Source organism: Cariama cristata, unplaced genomic scaffold (assembly GCF_000690535.1).
Source record: "Cariama cristata isolate BGI_N322 unplaced genomic scaffold, ASM69053v1 scaffold12972, whole genome shotgun sequence".
Classification (NCBI taxonomy): Eukaryota; Metazoa; Chordata; class Aves; order Cariamiformes; family Cariamidae; genus Cariama; species Cariama cristata.
The window spans coordinates 52,008-73,614 of NW_009605626.1; the positions used below are offsets into that span (position 1 = coordinate 52,008).

General features: G+C 43.0%; 1 protein-coding gene across 1 annotated transcript in view; it reads left to right on the top strand.

Annotated features, from left to right (window-relative positions):
- Nucleotides 1-21,607, top strand: part of SLC15A2 (solute carrier family 15 (oligopeptide transporter), member 2) — a 39,224-nt gene that overhangs the window by 9,974 nt on the left and 7,643 nt on the right. Inside the window, exons 6-17 of the mRNA XM_009696051.1 lie at nucleotides 2,579-2,669; nucleotides 4,816-4,893; nucleotides 7,548-7,630; nucleotides 8,894-8,980; nucleotides 9,298-9,387; nucleotides 9,740-9,784; nucleotides 11,985-12,017; nucleotides 13,102-13,190; nucleotides 15,192-15,273; nucleotides 17,224-17,349; nucleotides 18,123-18,287; nucleotides 20,928-20,974. Coding sequence (XP_009694353.1) covers nucleotides 2,579-2,669; nucleotides 4,816-4,893; nucleotides 7,548-7,630; nucleotides 8,894-8,980; nucleotides 9,298-9,387; nucleotides 9,740-9,784; nucleotides 11,985-12,017; nucleotides 13,102-13,190; nucleotides 15,192-15,273; nucleotides 17,224-17,349; nucleotides 18,123-18,287; nucleotides 20,928-20,974 — 1,016 coding nt within the window. The remainder of the gene's footprint in view (nucleotides 1-2,578; nucleotides 2,670-4,815; nucleotides 4,894-7,547; nucleotides 7,631-8,893; nucleotides 8,981-9,297; nucleotides 9,388-9,739; nucleotides 9,785-11,984; nucleotides 12,018-13,101; nucleotides 13,191-15,191; nucleotides 15,274-17,223; nucleotides 17,350-18,122; nucleotides 18,288-20,927; nucleotides 20,975-21,607) is intronic.

The window sequence follows — 21,607 nt, forward strand, 5'->3', positions numbered from 1 at the left end:
CAGCAGGAGGTCAGATAGGGAAAGTAGGTTTATCTGCAGGAGATTTCCAAGCATCTTTGCTGTTGGATTAGGAGTCCAAGCTAAAAATACCTGAACAAAAATATATTTACAATATGATATCTGAATGCAAAGGCTGCTGTGCATATTAATTAAGGACCAAAGTTACTTTCAAACAGCGTGATACGGTGTTTAAGGTACTAAGTAGTTTTCTCTTTGTTTCTTTGTTTTCTGGTTGCCAAGGAGATCAGGATTATCGTGTACAGTACCTTTTCTCAAATTAGCTAATCCAAATCATGTTGTTAATGTATGTCTGCTCCAAAGATTAAGAAAATAGGGAGGGAATTCTTTTTTTCCAATCAGTGTAATTTGCAAGCTGCTGGATCATTATTTTTATACTCACTTCTGCTTTTCTCTGACCATTTTTTCTCCATCACTGAAATCTGAAAATGTGTGAAATAAGATGCTCCAAATTCTTTGTGCATCACCATCCTCTTATCTTACCAGCACGTTCTTTTTGGTAAGGATTGCTCTAGATTTTATCATGTCTAGAGCTGCACGCTTGAGTTTTTCTCAGCTCTCAGAAATTCTGGGTTGTTCAGATACAAAGTGTTAGAGATATGGCATGAGAATTTGGCTAGAAGAGGGCAGGACTGTGAGGACTCTACTGTACCACACATGTCAAGCCATTGCAGGGCTACTCTGGGAGTCGGAGAGGTTGCTGAGGCTGCTCATTTCTCTAGATTTCCTTATAATGACAAATAACTAGTCACAAAGGTAGAATGAAGAAGAAAATATACTTTTACTAGTTTAGCAATAGAAAGTTCCAGGTAATCAAAAACATATAAAGACAGAAGTGGAGTACCAGAGATAGTAAGAACCAGTGGTGTTTGCAGTTAACCATGGGAACATGCCATAGGGATGATTATTATAAAGCTTCTGAATCCTTTAATCCAGGATAAATCATTTATGAGTAATGTATGGATTAGATTGCCTGGGACATGCTAGGAAATAAAACTGTGGAAGAGCCAAAAGCTTCATAACTGTGCTGGGGCAAGGCAAAAACCCTTAATTCAAGTGAGGGGACCCCCAGACTCTTTGGTGGGTGGCTTCACAAGGGGACATAAAGAAAAGCCCTCCCATACCCTCCCAACTGCCCACCTTCCCTGCAGTAGATAAGAGGCTTCCCTTCCTTCCCTGTGGTGATAAGAGGCTTCTTGCTATACGAAGTAGCAATATTTCCTGTTGGCTGCACTATCAGTTATGGGAAGTTTTGTTACATTTTTGGATCCCAGGCTTCTTTCCTTAAGAGCTATCCTCTTTTAGCTGCCTGCAATTCTTCATTTTCTCCCATTTTCTAACCTTGTGAATATTGTTGTCTTGGGGAGCAGAAGGAAGCAGGACATATTAGGAGAGGGGACAGAATGGGGCCCCTGAGGAGCTTCCTCACACTTGGCTAAGTTAAAGCCTCACATTCAAATGATGCTCAGGTGATAGAGATGTGGCTCAAGGTGCCCTAAGAAGCTGTCTGCAAGGCACCAAGCCATGTCCCAAGCAATTTGCCCACTACCTTTACAGGACCTGGTGACAGCTGGGAGTGAAGCCTAGATCCATGTGGAGTATATTGGCTGCCTGAGCTTGGGCTGTCCTTAAATGCTGCTTTCATTGACTCAGGGGTCCCATAGCTGGTGATACAGATGAGCATGGGGTAGGTCAGGTAACCTGCTCTTCTTTCTCCACTTTTCTGGCCCACCAAGGCACAGGGAGGAGGTTTAACACTGTGTATGTGTGTGCGACTGTGCACATATGTCTCCCCGACAAGCAAGGAAAGACTGCTCTCAGTTGAATGCCCTCATGCATTACTCCTGCAAAAAGGACTAAACTGCGCATCAAGTTCTTGATTTCTTCCAAATTATGAATTATGCAGGAAGAAAGAAGATCAACAGGAATCAACGTCAGTTAAATTCTGAACTCTTTCTCTTAGAGTTCATCCCTCCATCAGGCTCTTGAGTTTGCTCCTGTAGATTTAATTTACCCTATTAATTTGAGGTTGACTGGCCTCAGCTTGGTAATCTCCTGTCTGATGGATACCTCTCATTTGCTGGCACTCTCATCTATGCTATCATTACCAGCTCCTCAAAATACACAGGTTTCTTTTCCTATTTCTACACAAGAGAGGAGGGGAAGGGAAAAAAAAAAAAAGAAAAAGCTCAGACATGGAAAGAAATTATGAGCTTGTCAAACTGTGCCAAATTGGATTGAATTAGGTGACCGAGGATCTGAATCATGCTCCTTGTTCTGAATAAGTAAATTCTCTCCCTTCCTTCCAGTTTCACAACACTCTTGAAGCAGTGTTTTTTCCTCTGAAATGCCAAAAAGTCCCAAAGCACTTCTCAAGTAACGTGAGCTGATTCATGTGAGCATTTGCCATCACCTGAACACAAGATTGTTTGCTTAACATTTTATGCACTGCATGTCAATATTTACTCAGCGTTACTAACAAGAGAATTGATAGTGTTCAATTTGCAAGCCCAATGCTGTGCATTAGCTGTGACATTGATATTGTCTTCTTTTGTTTTAGACCTCAGAGAGAAGCAAGTTTTTTTCCATCTTCTATTTATCCATTAATGCTGGAAGTTTGATCTCCACGTTTGTAACTCCTGTATTAAGAGGTCAGTGTTGGTTTAGAATAAGACAATAAATTAGCTGCCCTCTGACTACTCTGCTGCGCATAGTTAGGCTCTTATGACAACTGAATGGCAGAAATTATATTATCTGTGGAGTGGTCAGTGTATTGCATTTCTGCCTTGTTAATCCTGCCTTGGCAGCGTAACAGATTTCTAGTACTACAGACAAGTCACAGAAGCTATATTCCTGGTGGTATTTCAAAGCCAGCCTGACTGTCAAACTAAAATATGAAAGGTGGAAGGACCTATATGGTCATCTAATCCTCCCCATTGCCAGTGAAGGATTATTCCCCCATCTTGCCTGCAGGTAACCTGCGGATGGGAACTGATGTCTGCTGTCCTGTGCAGGTGTCAGGGCCAAAAAACTTAGCAGGGCTGGTTTTGAAGTCCTACCTTCTCCCTCCCACAGGGTGCTGCTGACTTCTGGAGGGCTCTGTCTTGGCACCCAGGCGTGTCTGTGTGGGTCTGCTTGCAAGATTGCAGCCCTGAGCAACTAGCCTTGAAGACAAAGCACAGGCGTATGCCTCATTTAAGTCCTACTTTATATTCTAGCCAGCTTGCACGACCCTTTTTAGTTCCCAAGTCTTGCTGCACTTCATTGTATTGCAGCACCTAGAAGCCAAGGGGATTGGCATGCTCTAAATATAGTCACAGAGGCAGAGCAGCAGGCTATAGGCGATGGAGATATGGACAGGGACAAGGTAGCCTTCACATTTAGTGACTTTTTTTCATTCCATCCCATGGTCTCCAGGAAGCTTTCTTTGTTCAGAGTGGTTATTTTAAGAGGCCATTCATTTCACAAGCCTGTGGGCAATTTTCCTTGTCTCCTATTTACACCATGTGTATGGACAAAGACAAATGCTGTATCTCTTGCTCTTTTTCTCACTGGTGTCCCCAGGTCAGCAGTCTGTTGGGAAGGGGCTTATGCTCAATGTAGTCAGTGGGCAGATGAAAATCCAGTCCCTCTTGAACATCAATACTTGTGCCAATATAGCCTAGCAATAAACTAGTTGCAACATGGAAATGATGTGGAAAGGATTGAGGAAAGAGTAAAATTTTTGCTAAGAGTGAAAGCTTTTCTTGGAAGAGAAAGAAAAGCAGTTCATAGACATTTGGCAGAAATGTGGAATATATACTTTTAGGTGGAGAAGTCCAACTCATTTTGCATGACAAAAGTTTAGTGTGCCCATGATGTCTCACTGCCGACTTTGTTGGATTTCAGCTACTTTGCTGAAAATAAGTAAATAAATGCTATGCACACACAAAGCTATGCAGCTGACCATGACTGCCTAGAGACAGCAAACAGGAATAATTGAAGGCTTTGTGGGCTGGTTTCCTGTTAACTATGTTGGCTTATTTTAGCCATTTTGTTATTACTCCATGTAAGAATGCAGTAATTTGTAGCCACTGGCATACAAAAAATCCCACTGCTGGTTTGCTGTTTGTAACTGGACCTCTAAATTCATGTGGTGGGAGAACTGACCTGGTCCAAGAGGTGCAAGATTTCAATGAATCATAGCTCAGATCGATTAAAGCCATGCTGTAACAAACCTGGCTTCCTGATGGGTTATTGCAAGACCTGACATCTGGAGCAGGCTACATCTAGTGAGATTGGGAATGTGGTGAGAAAGGGAACTTGAGTTTTAAGACTAATCCTGTGCTCCCACTTACGTAGTAGGGTATTGGCTTCCACTTTCTCCACTGTAGGTCGCTATGAAATCAGATGCAGGTTTTTAGCTCAATAACTCGTGCAGCTGGCACAAATAATATGGAAACCCTGATTATTTAGATCTGGGCAAATACAGAATGGCTTCAGGTTATTTTAAATGTTGCGGGTTTTTTCCCTAATCACAGTTCCTACTATTTCTTTCTACCTATTTGCCTGCCCCCTCCCTTCTACCATTCTCATCAACATCCCATTATCAGCTGCTTTTGCTGGCAGACCTTGCTTCCAAATTGTCTTCATCAAGGGAGCACAACTGTTTCAAGGAGATTAAATTCACAGTGTCAAGCACTAGCAAAGAAGATTTAAAGCCAGGGGAAGCAACTGATTTAGGAGAAGCAAATCAAAGGCCCCAGTAACCTAAGTCTGATGGTAATGAGGTGCTTTTATTTCCGACTTCTTTTTCAGGGGATGTGAAATGTTTTGGAGAGGATTGTTATGCACTGGCTTTTGGTGTCCCAGCAGCACTGATGGTGTTGGCGCTTGGTGAGTGGAAACAATAATGCTTGTATTAGGAGTTACTGCTTTTGAAGTCCATGGAGAGATGAGAAAATGCACAAATTCACTAGCTGTCGATGGATACTGTGATAGGAAACTCAGGCATTCAAGGTCATCCAACAACTCCACAGTTCAGAACAGCAAGAAAAATCACGAGTTCACTTAGTGGTGGGCAGACCATGGTTTTACTGCAATGCTTTATCATGATACTGATGAGAGGGTGATCTGGTCACAATACAATTGCCTTGCTCCGTAAAGCAAAGGAAGGCACCAAAATGATTCTCCCAATGTTTTGCAGCTTTACCTGTGAGCAGGCTTGGCCTTTGAACCACAATCTGAGCAGTCCTCAGAATTCCTCAGCTGACAGAAGAGCAGCTTAGCATGCCACTTCTAACCTTTCCACAGGCTCTTTGCAGCTTGGGGCCATCTTTAATGGCTCAGACTTTTGCTTCAGAATCTATGCACCACAGAAATCACAGAAGAAGCTGAATGAGATGTTACTTTATTTTGAGCTATCTCACTTTGCTTGGCTGAAGTAATTCCCACAATTACAGTGACAACTTATTATTAGGTTGCAATAAAAGCCCTTATTGTCCAAATGTCAGGAGGCAGGCACAATCGCCCTGCTTCCCAAAGCTTGCATCTTAACCCCATTAATATACTTGTCAAGATTTCTTCTTCAATCCTTATAAAATACTCCGCAATTTCCATATTCTTACTGTTACTCCTTGGTAGCCAATACAGGGGACACTCCATTAGCTTTAGTTTCACAGTTGCAAGTTGCTGAGGGGAGCAGTCCCCTTATTACGCTGGATTTGAGAGGTTTCAAAACATCATCCGGTGACTTCTCATTCAGCTTGTTAGCCTAATTGAGAGACCAAGCAATTGTGTGATTTCACCACAGCATCTGTGATTTGAAAAGTTCATATCGCAGAGAATGTGAGTGTTGCTCTCTTCCCTCAAACTTCCATCAGAGAGAAGAATCAGGACACTGGAGAAATGTCATCAGGCCACAGCTAACTTTACAGCAATTATTTTGAAAAAAGTGCATGGTCACGGGCCTGAGAAGCTTCTCTTTTCCCCTGTAGCCTGTTCCTATCAGTTTAAGGCAGCACAGGCTCCTCCGTGCACAATTGTGTGATGAATGTTTCTAGCAGAGTAGTAGTTGCCCAGGGAAAAACGGACGTGTAAATATTGCAGTTTCGGTGAGGGCATCAGTCGAAATGCATTTTTAGCTAGCGTTCTGCTGCCAGATTCCACGGCCTGACCGGCAAAGCAGCTCTGTGTTCTTTTGTAACATGCTAAAATGCTCTTGGAAGCGATGTATTTGACTATGTGAGTAGCATGCAGAACTGGAGAAAATACCCTTTCAGCCCTGACTGTCCCTCTCCCCATGATGATGGAAACCAAGGATAGATTTAGAGGCAGAATGGAAATCTTATAGAGCAAAATTTTCTGGGCTGCTTCAGTTTCTGAAAGATGGGGGAAGATTGATACTATTTAATTTCAAATGCCAAACCTAAGGCAGGAACTTCAGTTCCCAAAGGAGTCAATGGCATCACCAGTAGGTATTTCAGCAAACCTTACGAATCACCTTTTAGAGGCACCAGCAGGTCCACAAGGAGATGCTAAAAATTAGGTAGTGCAGCTACCTCCTCTGGGTGTCTTTGGACAGTGCCTTTCAGTGCAACTCACCTAAACTGACTTCAGAGGTGTCTCTGACAGTTCTGCAAGTCAAAACTGGATGCAAAAGGTCTTCATAGTCAGAAAAGAGAAATGGAGAGTTCCCTGCAACGTCCCAGGCCTCCTGTGTTAGGACAGAGGTACCTGCTTTTCTCCACTGGCTGTGGACTGACGCAGACAATTGGGTCAGTTTAAAAAGTTGAGGTTGGTTTGTTATATGGATTTCACGCTTAGTTTTTATTGTGCTTCTCCCTGCTAACTTCTTTGGAATTGCAATGCGCTCAGAGGCTCTCAAAGAGCAGGACAAAGGATATGTACTCAGATAGCCCCATCTCTGACAGGATTTTGAAGCCTTGGTCGAATATTCTTTCTGCTTTGAGGGAGAAAACCAAGACAAAACAATATCTTAAGTTGTATATCCCTTCATGGAAACCATAAGTTGAGGTAATTTCTGTTAACACCAGTGTGTGCTGCAGTGACCTTCATGGCAGTTTCCATTAAAATGTGTGTGAGATGCAAGTACACAGAGCCTGCATTGGATCTGGATTAATCCTCACATGGTTGCAATGAGTCAGGGCTGATTTCCGACATCAGGTGCAGCAATTCAATGTGGGTTGTATTTTAAGTTTAGCCTACAAAAAGCATAGATGGAGGCACTCTTCAAAGCTTTGATTCCCAGCATGAATCAGATGTAGAGGTGCCTGATGTGCCAGAGCAGATCATGAGAAGATGACGGTGACTTCCTAGGGATCACACTGTCTCTTGTAGGATGTTGCATTTTCTTAAATCTGAAGGCATTAAAGGAGTCCTGTATATTTGTTTTGTTAAAAGCGCAATCCTGTAAGCCCCAAGGGCAGAGGATTTCTGTTGAAAACAGGGGTGGGCCATCCTTCCCAGAAGCCAGTACAGGATTGAACCTGAATCATGTGAATTCCCATTTGGATTATAATATTTTTCAGTTGTGTTCATTGCTGGAAGTGGACTGTACAGAAAAACGCCACCACAAGGGAACATCTTACTGGAAGTGTGCAAATGCATCGGTGTAAGTGTGTGCCATTCTCTCTTTTTCACGTATGACTCTAAGGTTGCAGTTCAGAAAAGTGCAAAGGGAAAGGGGAGGTGACATTTGGATTTCTTCTGTATGCTTCTCCTGGATATCTTGCTGATGAGCTGTAAGGAATAAGAAACACATTTAGGTCATAGTTTATTCTTTCAACATTTCAATTGTTTTTCCTTAGTTCCGTGAACTGTTCAGTTGATGTCAGTAGAACCACTAGTGGCAGATACTGATGGAGACTGAGCTGAAAGGAAAATTCAGAAACTCGGACAGTATCAGATATATGACTCAATTTTTTTTTTCAGCTGAATAATTTTACTGAAGTTTATCAGTTAAGCAGACAGTAATAGTACACATTCATATTACGCACATTCAGCATATTCATGTAAATGCAAGAGACACCTGCTGAAGTTGCATTATAGCCTTATCAATCATTTTCCATAGTGTGTGAGCTGAATATAGTGTATGAAAAAATACTCTCTTATTATTAGGTGGATAATCATGTTTATTTTTCAGGAAGCTGTTGCTAACAAAAAATGTTTTCTTTTTACCTAGGTCAGTCCTAGTGGCAGATTTACCTTGGGGAAACAGGCCAGATCCTAAAGATAGGATTTCTAAATGACGTCTGCCACTCTTTTTGCCAGGGTGGCTCTGTTCAGTGTGTTTAGTGACTAAAGCACACAGCATAAACCAACAAGTTACAAATTCGGTGTCACTGATATCTCCTTCAGCAAGAAACCAACTGGAAAGCTGGTCTAGGAGTGAATGAGGCATGGGCTGCACCAGGAACGTGCAAAGAAAGGTCTACAGAACAAGAAGGGAGTGAGAGTTCTGGTTTTGACATTGCTTTGGATAATAAGGCATTTCCTCCCCAGCACAGTGGTCAATCCAACAGGTGCTTTTTTGGAAGAGAACTGAAGAAATCATGTTTATAGCTTTATCATGTAGCAGGTTTTAAATCAAGCATGAAACAATCTTTGGGGGCTAGTGTCAGATTTGTCTCTGAAAGACAAACCCATGAGGTAGTTCATTCCCACATCATATATTTAATCAACCAATGTCACAGAAACTTCCCTGCAGAGAATTGGACGTAAAGCATCCGGTCCGAGATTTTTGGAAGTGTCCAGCAAAACCTCTGCAATTTTCTGACACTGCTTACATTTGAGGATGGGGAGGGCAGCCTTGACTTGGGAACGTGACAAGGGTAGGTACGCCACAAGGGAGTTACTCACCTGTTTTTCTCCCTAGTTTGCTATTAAAAACCGGCTGAAAAACCGCTCCCGTCAGATTCCAAAGAGAGATCACTGGCTGGACTGGGCGTCAGAAAAATACTCGGTAAGCAATGCTTTACCTGGCAGGTTTAGAGGGGGAAGGAGAGAGACGGACAGACAGAGGAGATGGCAAGACTGGCCTGGCCACACCACTCCTCACATGCACCAGGCTTTCATTTGTCCTGTCCCTTCCCACATCTGTACTCTCCTGACCCTCAATGGACAGTTTAGGTGCTGCACTGAAATGCAAGTATGTCCAATATCACATAGAAGTGCAATAAATAACTGCCATGCAGAAAGAAATAGATCTCATGCCTTGTGGCTTGAATCACCTGTTGGCTTTTCACCCCCATCTTACCTTTCTGCCTGTTCCCTTTATAGAAACAACTGATTGGTGAGGTTAAAATGGTGACACGTGTTCTCTTCCTCTTCATACCGCTGCCAATGTTCTGGGCCCTGTTTGATCAGCAGGTACAGTACAGTGCATTGCAGGTCTGCCTGCTAGCCTGAGTTTTCACCCTTGTCCTTCCAGGGTAACACCAAAGCATCCTGGGGACACATCGCGCCACACTCCTACCAGGTGTCCAGGGGCTTGCTAAGGCAGTACCCACCATCACTGCCAGCCATCCCTTTGCAGTCCTGCCAGGTGTCTGACACAGGAGGGTGAGAAGGGAGAATGTGCCCTGCCTACTGGCAGGTGTTACAGGGAAGAGAAGGAATAGATGGGGAATAAGACCTCCAGCACTGTTGTCTTCTCTATCCTCGTGTTTTCTAGTCCCATAGGACATCTTGAAGGCTTCACAGCTGTCTGTTTTCTCCTTAGGGATCCAGGTGGACATTGCAAGCCACAAAAATGAATGCTGATTTTGTAAGTACTTAATGTCACCAGGGCTGATAAGACTAGTAGTAACATCACTGCTCTTGCTTTTTAACCAGAGTCTTGCAGTACTAAGAGCATCTGCTTGATGAATTTGGGTGAGTTGCACTTTTGGTGATTAGAAGCGAGAGGCTCTGTGCAGCCATGTTCAATTCATCACAGCACATCTTAGCAAGGAGTGAGGGCTGGGGAGCCATCAGCAGCCTGCAAGGTCAAGAGTGCTGACCTTCTGGCAACCAGTCGCTCTGTGACCTTGAGCAGGTAGGGTTTCAAGCCTGCTACCCCCACTGAAGACAAAGTCAGGGAAAGTTCACACAGCCCTTGTAAGGTGTAACCAGGGCTATTGTAGTTGTATATTTCTGCTCTGGCTTACCTGGTGATACATTAATGAAGCTTCTCAAAACCAGAAAAAAATAGGGTAGAGATGTGAAGAGGATTAATTAGTTAGTAGCCATAAAGTTCTTCAAAGATGTGAATGGCAAATGGTGCAGGGTGCAGTGGCAGATAAATGTGGATCAGCTATCTGCCTAAAGATGCCACCATACAGGGATGGTTTCCAGCATTATATGTTTTAACAGGCTATCTAGATCTTACCTGTGGATGCTCACATCAGAATTTAGGATTGTAAATGCCCATTTTCCAGTTAAAAATTGACTTAAAGCCCCAAATTTGAGCCCTTCTATGTCACTCCTGTTAAAAATTGGGCTCTCAGCATTAGATACTCATCAGGCTTAACTAATTCAAATGAACACGAGAAAGACTACAGCTTGGGTAATATTTATCCACCTTGGAAAGACAAAACAATGAAAGTTTCTAAAACCTTTGTTTTCTGCTGTTTTGCTCACATGCACTTAGTGATCCATTAGTAGAAGATCTAACAATCACCAGGTGCCACTTACTAAACTCTCCCTGGTGGAGAAGGACATATTCATGGCTTTTTTGTCACACAAACTTGGATAGATTTTTGGCTTGTGTTTCAGTCTCATCCACTCTCTGCTGGTGAGTTGTCCCAACTCATGAAGGTGAGAATTAACTGCGACATTGGGGTGATCCCACCATTAGGCTTGTTGGAGTTCATGTTTGTAATATTCTGTGCTTTTCCTTTCTGCAGTTAAAGGACTCAGGTAGGAAGTCTGGAGTTAAACAGGGAAAGATTTAGTGTGAGATGAAATATTTGCAGGCTTGTTTCCTAATGGCACATTTGAGTAGTATGCACAAAGTAGCAGGAGGTGATATTTGCCTGATACTTTTAATTGTAAGACTCCTTTGCTGTGACTAGCGTTTTTACAGTCTCCCAGGAGGCAGCTGCCGGCAGAGACAGGCAGCCATTCTAGATGAAGCTCAGAAAAAGCCTGGCAGACAGGAAACAACCCCCCACAGTACTTTCTTGGAAAGATATTATTTCCTTCCTAATTTTACCCCCTCTTCTCTTCATCTTAATTTCAAATGAAAAGCATTATGTGGAGTTCAGATAAACACTAGCCCCTCCCTGGAGACGGCTCCTTGGTCCCTTTTGGGAACTGGGATCCCTCCATCATTCCCTGTTGACCTTGCCTGATTGTGAGGGCTGGGTCCAGTGATGCAAGGGTGAGGCACCTCTCATAGCCTTGAGGACTCTTGGCTCAAACCAAGAAGCCACAGCTGACCAAAGCCCATTAGGGGCCCTCAGCAGATGGAGGGAGGGAGGTGTTTGTGCAGCCCACTGGATCTGGGATGGTCTTTTGTTATCCTTTTGGGGTGCTTGGGAGAAATGCCAACAGACCTCAGAGGGTCCTGAAGCTTGAGAGCACTCACTTGTAGGATTTGGACTTTTCCCGTTACAAAAGCAGGGAGGGAGGAAGCTCTAAGCCCAAATCTCAACTTAGGCATTAGCATGCCCATTCCTCCCCACTCACCTAGTTCATGGCTCAGCCAGTCTGAAAGATGGGTCTCAGTACCTGTCATAGCCTGTGTCCCAGCTGCCATATATCAAGGACTAAGTGTAGCTTTCTTCTGCAAAACGGTTCTCATCAAACACTGTGTCCTTGGATGACAACTGTCAAGAGCACAATATCAGCTGCTAAAGCCAACATAAAGCATTTGAGGAAACCACCTTTGCTGCTAAGGCCTCTACTGGACTTGTTGTTTATTTGCCACATGTGCTGTTATATTATGGTGTTCATGAATCACTTGGAATCTCTTTTTGTTTCAGGGAATATATGTCCTTCAGCCTGACCAAATGCAGGTAAAAGATACTATAGGGTAGGAAATAACCCTTAGAAATGTATTTTCTTTTTCTCTCTCACTTTTTTGTTTCTCATGGGACCAGTGGCCTTTCTCTGCCCCTTTTGAAAGTAATAGCAGTGTTGCTGCTGACTGCTGTGGTATGGACTCTGCCTTATTGCTCACTAGCTCTTTTGCAAGCTTAGTCTTGGGGTTCAGAAAACCCCAAGAATATCCTAACATGGAGGTTGAATCCTGCAGAATAGTGCAGAGGTGTGGGGAGACATGCCACCGTAATAGTTCTTGAACTAGTACTGGCATGTGGAGGATACAAGCTGTGTCTCCTTTTAACATGCCCCTGCACCGGAATGAGTGTTGTACCTGAAGTATGTTTCCTTTCTCCCTTTCTGGAGGGCAGATGAAAATGTGAAGGCTCCAAGACGGTGCCGTGTTGTCACAGTTGATTACAATTCTTATGCTGAATGGCTCTGGAGAAATTCAAAGCTGTTCTGTTCCCTGAAATCTTCCTTTGAAATTGAAACAGCATTTCTCTCTGTTTGTTCTCCGTCACTTTCTGTTTTCTTGCTCTGCGCTCTGCCACTGCTGGCTGGCAGACAAGCTCTGCCCCTCCCAGGAGAAATTTAGTTCCGGAGGGATTACCAAGGTGTGTGGAAGTGTGAGAAATTGCCAGTCTCACAGAATAGTGCCTGTTCCTCTGGGATTTTGCTGAAATCCCAAGATGTTTCCATTATTGCTGGTTTGTTGTAAGGTCCCACCACAGCACCAAAGGTCACCTGACTCTCTTGTCAGTGGGTTTTGTACTCTTTAAAAACATAATGCTTCAGTTCTCTCTTCAGGAAAGCTGGGCCAGTGATTCTTGCTCACCTCTTGGAGGGGAGGGTATGAACAAAATGTATTTGTGCGTGTGAAAACTAAATAGCAGAAGCTGTTGAAGCGCAAACTATGATTATATTTTAAAAGGAGATTTTTAAGTGTTTGTTCATGTCCTTTCTGTAATGGAATTATTTCTGGAGGACAGTGCTTTATGAGTTTAATTACTGAAAGTTGCTTTCTAGTCACTAAACTCCCGTTCTTTTGTATTGCAGTTCTTAAATCCACTTCTTATTCTTGTCTTCATCCCAATTTTTGACCTTGGGCTCTACCCCCTGATAAACATGTGCAAATTTAATTTCACGTAAGTACTTTGGGACAATGCAGATGCCTCAGTGCTTTTTCTTTTGTTGCAAGTGTGCAGAATAACTTTTAAAGAGGAGAAACACAAATTTCCATTCACCCCTCTCAGTACTTGCCTCTACTTCAGCCCCAAGAGGCAGCTTCACCATCTTCTGTAGGCCCTGGAAAATCCAGAGGGGAAAACAGTGATGTTGGCTTCCGCTCTGTACAGACTTTCCCTGAAAGCAGATATGAACAGTTCCTCTTTGAATTTGATCAACGTGTTCTTCACCTTATCTCCTATATCACTGCTAAATAATTCCCTCCCTGAAAGGTCCCTGTGGCGCCAAATTCATGGTCCCATGTGGGCTACATGTGGTGATGTGAAAGCAGATTCCACACTAGGATTTGAACCAGTGAGTACATAAGAGAATTTCCATATGTCCCAAGCATTATATCTGTAGTGTATGTTAGCAAGAAGTGCAGTGTAATAGGAGTAGACCTCCAGGTTGGTTCTGAGACCCACTTTATGCATTTTGGGGCATTTTACTTTGGAGTATCTGTAGTCTGCCTCTGTGGACTGATGCCCTTTAGCAGTGGGAGTACGTTATGTACACCCATGGAGTGCCTCTGCCAGTGCAGATTCAGCTGAAATGAAACAAGTTTCCATGCTCCAGCACCATTTCTCAATGTGACCCACAGTGTGGGAAGGGGCGATGAGTGGGAGATTGGCTTAAAAAGCATGTTCCTAATCCAAACTAAAATGCTGGATAGACAAAACCACATAAAATGGGGGTGGAAGGAGCCTTGGAAGCCTACCCCTTCATCCTGCTGATCCTTTCCCATGATGCTGAATTACTTGCACCTAAAGACATATCAAAGGCATTGTCCAGCTGTGTGATGGTGCCCTTTGGAGGACACGCATCAGAAGCTGTGCTTCTCTATGCTGGAGTCGGTGCCCTGGACTGAGCTTGACAGAAAACTTCCTGCCTGATGACCGGTTCACAGACTAGTTCACCCAGCAGCGCGAACTCATGCACCGCTCGGGACTGAATGCCATGCTGTTTCTGTCCACTGGATGTGGGATACTACCAGGCTCCTATCCAGTTTAGCTGTAGAAGTGGCTGTGGAAACACTGTAGCCTGCAGGGTGGTACTCTGTGTGACCGCAAAGGTTCGTGCTACAAAATCCCAATGCAGCATTGAAGATCAAAACCATTTTTTTATTATAAGATGCAAGCAGTAAATATTTTCTTATCCCAGGACATGTAACTAAGAGACAGAATTTGGGTTCCTAATCTGGATTTTCCACAGCTGGGTCAATCTGTAATGTGAATCCAGACCATTACAAAGAGTGGAGACCACTGAATCTAGAACCAGATTTGTTTCAAATCTCAACAACTCAATAGTCAGTGTGGACCTGCTGTTCTGGACATATTTTATTGTGTTTTATATCAGATTGTCTCACATAACTCTGGTAGAGTTGCACTAGTTTTGCTCCGACTTCAGAAGCAGGCTCTTTATTCTGTAGAAATGTAAATGTATTGGCATGAGAAATAACCCAGAATGATGCCACAGATGGTCAGAAACATTGATGACACAAACTACACATTTTTCTACTCCTCATTCCAAAAAAAAAAATAGCATGCTACTTTTCTTTTGCCTTTCCCAAAAGGGACTTGAAGATATATAATTTCTAGTGCTTCTTCCAACATCACAGGTTAACATAATGCCATGAGCTATTCCCACTAGAAGAGCTAGGAACATGGTAATATGAAACTTGCAAGCAAAGAGCTTTTTTTCATGGCATATCCGTTTTAATTGGCCTCAGTGCTGGTCTTGTACAGAGTAATAGAATAGTTTTAAGTTAAATGATTGGCAATTTAAACAGTATGTCATCCCCAGTGCCACCTATTGGACAGTTTATTACACGGTTTTGGCACATCTTTGGCTCTGAGGAATGGTATTCTGTATTTTAAATTACCTTTTTTTTCTTAATGGCACCTCTTTCATTTGCTCCATAGACCTATTAGGAAAATGGCAACAGGTATGATCCTTGCAGGGATGGCGTTTGGACTTGCAGCTATTGTAGAACTCAAAATAAATGTAAGTATAGCACAAGGGATTCCTCAGAAATACATTATTTCCTTGGGGTGGTTTTGTTTGATGCCTATTAGATAATTCTTTCAACCATTGTGTTCCTTGATCATAATTTTTAATGTGTTCTTTATAATTAAGCATACCGATCCAGTTGCTAATGATAATTCCTTGTCTACTTTTCCCTTTCTTTCTCTCTGTCTCTATCTCTTTGTCTCCTTCTAGTCTTTGCAGTTTTGCTGTGCTGGTCATCTATATTGGTCTGTATTCTAGATTTCCATCGTCAAAATGCTTGACAGACATCTAATTCATGCTAGTGATTAATTCCCAAAAGGTAGTCTGTTCTCTCTCCTATTTCTTGCTGTAGCTTGCCTATATTTTACTGTTTGGTTTGGGTTTTTTGTGTGTGGTGGTTTTGGCTTTTTAATTTAGTTACTTTCCTACTTTAGGGTGGGTACGTGGTTTTTTACAAGCCAAATTGTTTCTCCAGTGAGACAGGTGAAGGCAGTCACTTCCGTAGTCACAGGCATCAGAGACTGCCAGGCATCCCCAGACAGGATGGCAGCAAATCTCTGGTAAATTCAGTGCTAGCCCCTGTAGATTTGTACCATTTGTTTCTGGCCCACGACCAGCCTTGTGCAGACTTTGGCTGACCTTTGTCTCACAAAAGTTACTATGGGATTAATTTTTAAAGCTTCCATGTATACTTAAAATGTTCTGTTAGACTGGCTGGCGCACAGCCGCGGATTAACATTTGCTGGTTCCTCAGGTAAATCCACTGACAAGTCTTCTGCTGAAATGAGACTTTGTGGGTTCAGGTCTTCTTTCTGATCTCTGTACATGAGCAAAGAAATGCTCTCATTGCCACCACCAGCAGCTCTGGCCGAGCACTGGAAGTCTGCTCTGGCTGTGGGTGACTCCTTCAGGCAGAGACAAGGTGAATTAGAGGTTCACCCCTGCCTGTGCATGGAAATTTTAACCTGAAGGCCACTAAAAGCTCTAGCAAAGAGGGGGATAGGATGGCCCACCTTGGCATGGCTGTGGGTGGCACAGGTGAAAAGCCACAGTAATGGAATTTGCTGGATAACATTAATAGGCCTGTTGGTGCAGAGCAGCATATGGGTACAGAGAAATCAGTGTCACTCTGTCTTCTCTGACAGTTTGTCTCCCCACCAAGTTAGGTTCAAACTGCCCTGCCTCCAATACCCAAATTATAGGATGAGATATAGAAAAAAATTAATAGCTCTGAAGTATTGCTGGCAGCTACTTGAAAATAAAGGGAGGAAAAAAGAGAAGTTTAAAAAAAAAATCAAATTCATTTTAGATCTGCAAGTAGTACAAGGCTGACACTGATTGATGTAGTCTTTCTAGGAAATGATTCCTGACAGAGATACCTCTGTGCTGGAGGCATCATCTTCCCTTTCTTGGAAAACAGGAAATAAGATCTGTACAGTTGGCTGTTAGCATGGTGTCAAGTGATGCAAAAGCACTGATTACAGACATGGAGCTGGGCTGGGATTTTTGAAACTGCTTAGCTTCTGGCCTAATTCTTTTCCCAGTCACTGACTGCAGTGGGAAATAATTATTCTGGTCACTGATTTTGAAAGCTAAGCACAATTTTTTTTCCATTCTGATATGGCAGTTGGTTAAATCCAGGCACTAGGGAGCTGTATAATGAAAGCAGTGACATTGTTCTACCTACCCAGCAGTTGTGTAGCCTGGATGTTTAGTGGTGTAAAGAACAGTTTTTCAGAGGAATGATAGGTTGACTGTTGAGCTACTATGAGGAAACCTCCCTAAATAAGATTTATGTTCAGTTTTCTCTCAGTGCAACTTCTGACAAGGAAGGGATGGAAAAGTGTCATTACAGAGAGGAAGACTATTATGGCTAAAAATGAAGAGATATTAAAGTGCTAATAAAGCGTACAGATGGTACTTAAAGCCTTTTACTTTAATTAGGAAACTGATATGCCTCGACTTGTCCCAGAAGAAAGTTTAATTCGGGTCTTGAATTTGGCAAAGAACCCTGTTCAAGTGACAATTCAAGATCGGGACCTATTTCAGCAGCCCGTGGAGGCTTTTCAGGTAAGCATATATGTAGGGCTGGAAGGTCTGACTTGCATCCCATTGAAGAAGGGGCGGACTTTTTCCAGGCATATTCTAATAAAGGCCAGAGATGCTAGACCTTGCTCTCCTCCACTGCCTTAGAAGTGCATAGGAATAGCTTTAAAAATGGAGTGTATTATCTTTGTTGATGAGACAGAAATGGAAAGTTTGGAGACATATTTCCATGGCAAAGGAGGAAATGGCTAACTACTGGAATGTAATTAGGAATAAAGGATAATTGTCCTGAGATGAGCATGTAGAGACATTCAACTCACATCTCAGTGCTCAGACCAGGCATTGGTGCTGGGATCTGGGTGGCAACTGGAAAGTATTTACCTGCAAAGGAGGAAAGAAATGGGAAGGCAGTTAACTGGGCATGGGTACTGGGTTGTTTCCGATTTCAGCATTCAGATTACAGGTCACACTAATTTGGGACTCAGCCCAGCAGTCCATTGGCCACCACTAGCCTGCCATGTTTTAAATGTGGTCCCATTGGGGCAGGGCAGGGCCAGGGGAAAGGGTAGCTGTGTAGGCGTTCCCTGACCTTTGGGTTGCATCTGGAAAGGGAAGGTACTCTAAGCTCTGGCCCCATCAACCCAAAGCCTATAGTCAACATAGGTCCTTTGCTGTAGAAGACAGCTCTGACCTCTCTTTACAGGCACCTTTGAAGAGAGACTAGAGATGCAATTGGTGGGAAGAGCCAGATCCTTTCTCATCTGAAGAAAGTGTAACCAAGTTTGTTTTTTCCACAGAACCCAACTGAGTACTCAAAATTAATATTGAATGGAGAGCAACAGAGCCTTCGCTTCACCCTGAAACATCAAGGATTGTCTCTTGCTTTTAACTACACTGTGAAGGAAAAATCAGTATACAGCTTAATTGTTTTTGAGGCAGAAGGAAGCCTATCAAGCCGCTTAGTGAGTGTGGGAATGAAGTGTAAATACAGTATTAATTCAATGGCTGTGATGATACAATGGGGTAATAGGCTCATTAATTCATTTGCTCAGTTGCAATGTCTTTGTGATTGCTCTCAGATGCTCTAAACCTGACTTCTTAGCTAGCGGCACTGGATCTGTGTGCATTTCTGCTGGTTGATTAATAGAGGCGTTATGGCATCTGAGAGTTTCTGGGCACACTTTAATCCAGCAAATGCTGCAGTGGGAGAGCAGAGTCATGCCTGCTAGGCAGCAGAGCTTGAGAAAGCTGAGGAAACAGAGTGCCAGAGACTTTCCCCCAAAGATGGTTCTATAAAACAAAGATGTTAAAGAGGCTCTAGGGCTGGGCATGGAATAAAAGCATCAGAGGAATGATTCTGCCTTTAGTTATTGCAAGTGTTTAGTGAAAATGCACAGAAGGCCCATTTGTTTTGCTGAACAGAATAAATGATTAAGCTCATTTCAGGCTCTGCAGCAGAGCCGGCTGCGTTTGGACTTTTGTGTATTGCTGCAACAGAGAGAGGCATATGGGATGTATAGGGTGGGATTGTGATATCTTTTATGTGTAGCTGTGTCCTAAGAATCTCTCTTGAAATGAATGGTGTTATTACACATGGTGGCAGATGTGTAAATGCCATCAGAATCTGTCCTCATGCTAAAATATCAATTCTCTTTCCAGTTCCTCAGCCTCCTACCTTGCAAGGTTGCCACACCAAGCATTCAATATTGTATAGTAGAAATCACATACTGCTTTAAATATGAAGAGTTTTAAGAATTTTTTTTCCTAACATTGAGGTTTTTTTCTGCTTTATGGTTTAGAGCCTAGGGCTCATTATCACACAATGTTGTTAAGTTTCCCTGTGACCCTGATGACTGTATGCTGTTACCTTAAGAAAAGGATGCTTATACAGTGATTTTCATACAATCCTTAAGTGAAAGCCTGTGACAGGCTGGAGCAAAGCAATCTCTGAGCTTTGGTACATCTCTGTGCTGCCCTAGCCTGTGCTTAAATTAATGCCTACCCTGGCATGGGCAGGCTCCTATGCGCTGGGGAACAGCTGTGCTGTTGGGTGATAAAATTGACCTGTCATTCTCAGCTGTAGATAAGGAAGGTGTGGAAGACAGTGTGGTAAATGATACTCACTTTTCCAGCATTGCAACACAAGGAAGGCAATGCCAGCATCACTGCTGTGTTGCAGGGCTTGCCCTGAAGTAGCCACGGCCCACGCCAGCCTCCCTCTCTGCTGGGTTTGGCTCCCTCACTCAGGTGGGGATGTTTTCCTTGAAGAATCCAGTCTGAAATTAGTTTCTTCTCCTTTGTGGGCTGTAGAGTAGGCAGGAAATGAATTTGAGAGCTCTGGGGATCATCGATGAAAGTGAGTAATAATTTGGCTGGCCTGTCTGCAACAAGCTAGAATGTTAATCCCCATGTGTCTCCCATGGAAAAAAATTATGTTGTTGTTTATTATTTATTGCTCTGACTTTTATTATTCACTGTAGCTATTTATTATTTAGGGCATACATTATCTGTGGGTCAGTGTATCACACTGAAGTACAATAGACATTTTATAAGTATACTGAAATTCTGGATTCTTGGTCTCAGAAGCTCGGGGTTTAACATCAGGAGGAAAGTGTGGAGAAAGGGCTAGCAAATTTTAAAAGAAAACCAGTTTCTGAAAGCAGATTCAAGTCCTTGGCTTGCCTGGTTTCTGTCCATGGGCAGCACAAATTGAAATTGCTCTGCCAGCTTAAGTGGACATGGCACAACCATGGATTTCTACCAGCCAAGAGCCTTGCTCTGTATTCTTTTTGTGTGACATACAATCTTCAGGACAGGGCTGAGTCTTTACTGTCTTTTTTCAGCATTATACACCAAATAGGCTCTTCTTGAATGAATACGGATCATGTTGAGGTGATGCTCTAGCTGTGATCTCCAGGAGCGGCGCTCTCAGTCCCCAGGGTGCCCAACCAGGTGGCCATTTCAGGGATGTGTCTGCAGAGACTGAGTGCAAACAGGCTCAGTGCGTCTTGGTCTTTCCTGCTGTCTGCCTGCGCTATACAACAGTTTAATCTCTTGAGTATTGAGGGTCAGGGAAAATGAGTGATACATGATGATCAGAATAGTAACCTAGTGGTTTCTCTTGGCTTTAGGCTTATATGAAGTCTATGATTATGCCAAGAATCAAGGTCTGAAAGTTAGGCAGTTGCAGGTTTTGTAGGAGTAAGGCACTCATATTTAGTTGTAACTAATCACTGAAAGAGGCTAATGTGGGTGATGTTCTCCTGCTATCTTCAGATCAAGACAAATACATTTTTGGAGGGCGTTACCCTTAGTAGAAGGGTGACTGGCTGAAACTCTGTAGCCTTTGTTACACAGGAGATGACTTTAAAAAGGTATGAGCTCATTATTAAGCCCTTGGTGGAGCTGAAATTTTGCCATTGGCTTCATTGTACCAGGACTTCACTTCTGTGACCTGATGTAAAGCTTATGTGAAAGTCCAGTCGATTTCCATGGGCTTTGCAACACATGTGTAACTCCAGAGAATTAGTATTTTCTGCTATACATTGTTATAAGGCAGCATTAATAAATATATTTGATTTTTTTTTTCTTCCCCTCTTTAGATTACAGACTTGGAAGCAAAGCCAGAAAATGGTTTGGCAGCTGTTAGGTAGGAATGGTTTTTTTAGGTTTTGGAGGTGGTGGGGTGAGGGAAACTGCTTTTGTTTAATGCAAACTGTATGTAACATAACCCAGATGTTCTCAGGTTGGAATCTAGTCCACATTTCTTATGGAAGACTCAGGTGTCAGCTGTGGTGGCTGGACAGCGTGTCACCTCCCACACTTGCCATGCAGAGCTAAGCATTATTGCTGCTTACTGCCTAGGACAGTCTGGGCTGAGATGGCAATATAAAAGATCTCCTCCCTTGGAAGAGTGGTAAATTCATCTCACTGTGTCCCACCTCTTTGGGAAAGAAAGGGAAGAAGCAATCTGGAAAGGAGCCATTGCCATTGCCTCTGCAAACTGGCCAATCCATGACGTTCATTTATCTTACCCAACCTCATGCACCAATGCCAACTAAATTGGATACAGCAACAATTTTACATCCTCGTAAACAATTCAGCTGGGCATTGGGCTCTGCTTAAGCAGCTAAGACTAGCTTTCTGAATTGGAACTAGTCCATGAACAGTCCTGTGCTTGGTCTGTGCTGAGATGCCATCTTGCTGAAGTCACAGTTACCTCCAGCACAACATCACCAGACCTATGTGAGGCTGCTGAGATGCAGAAGAAGTAGATTTGGGG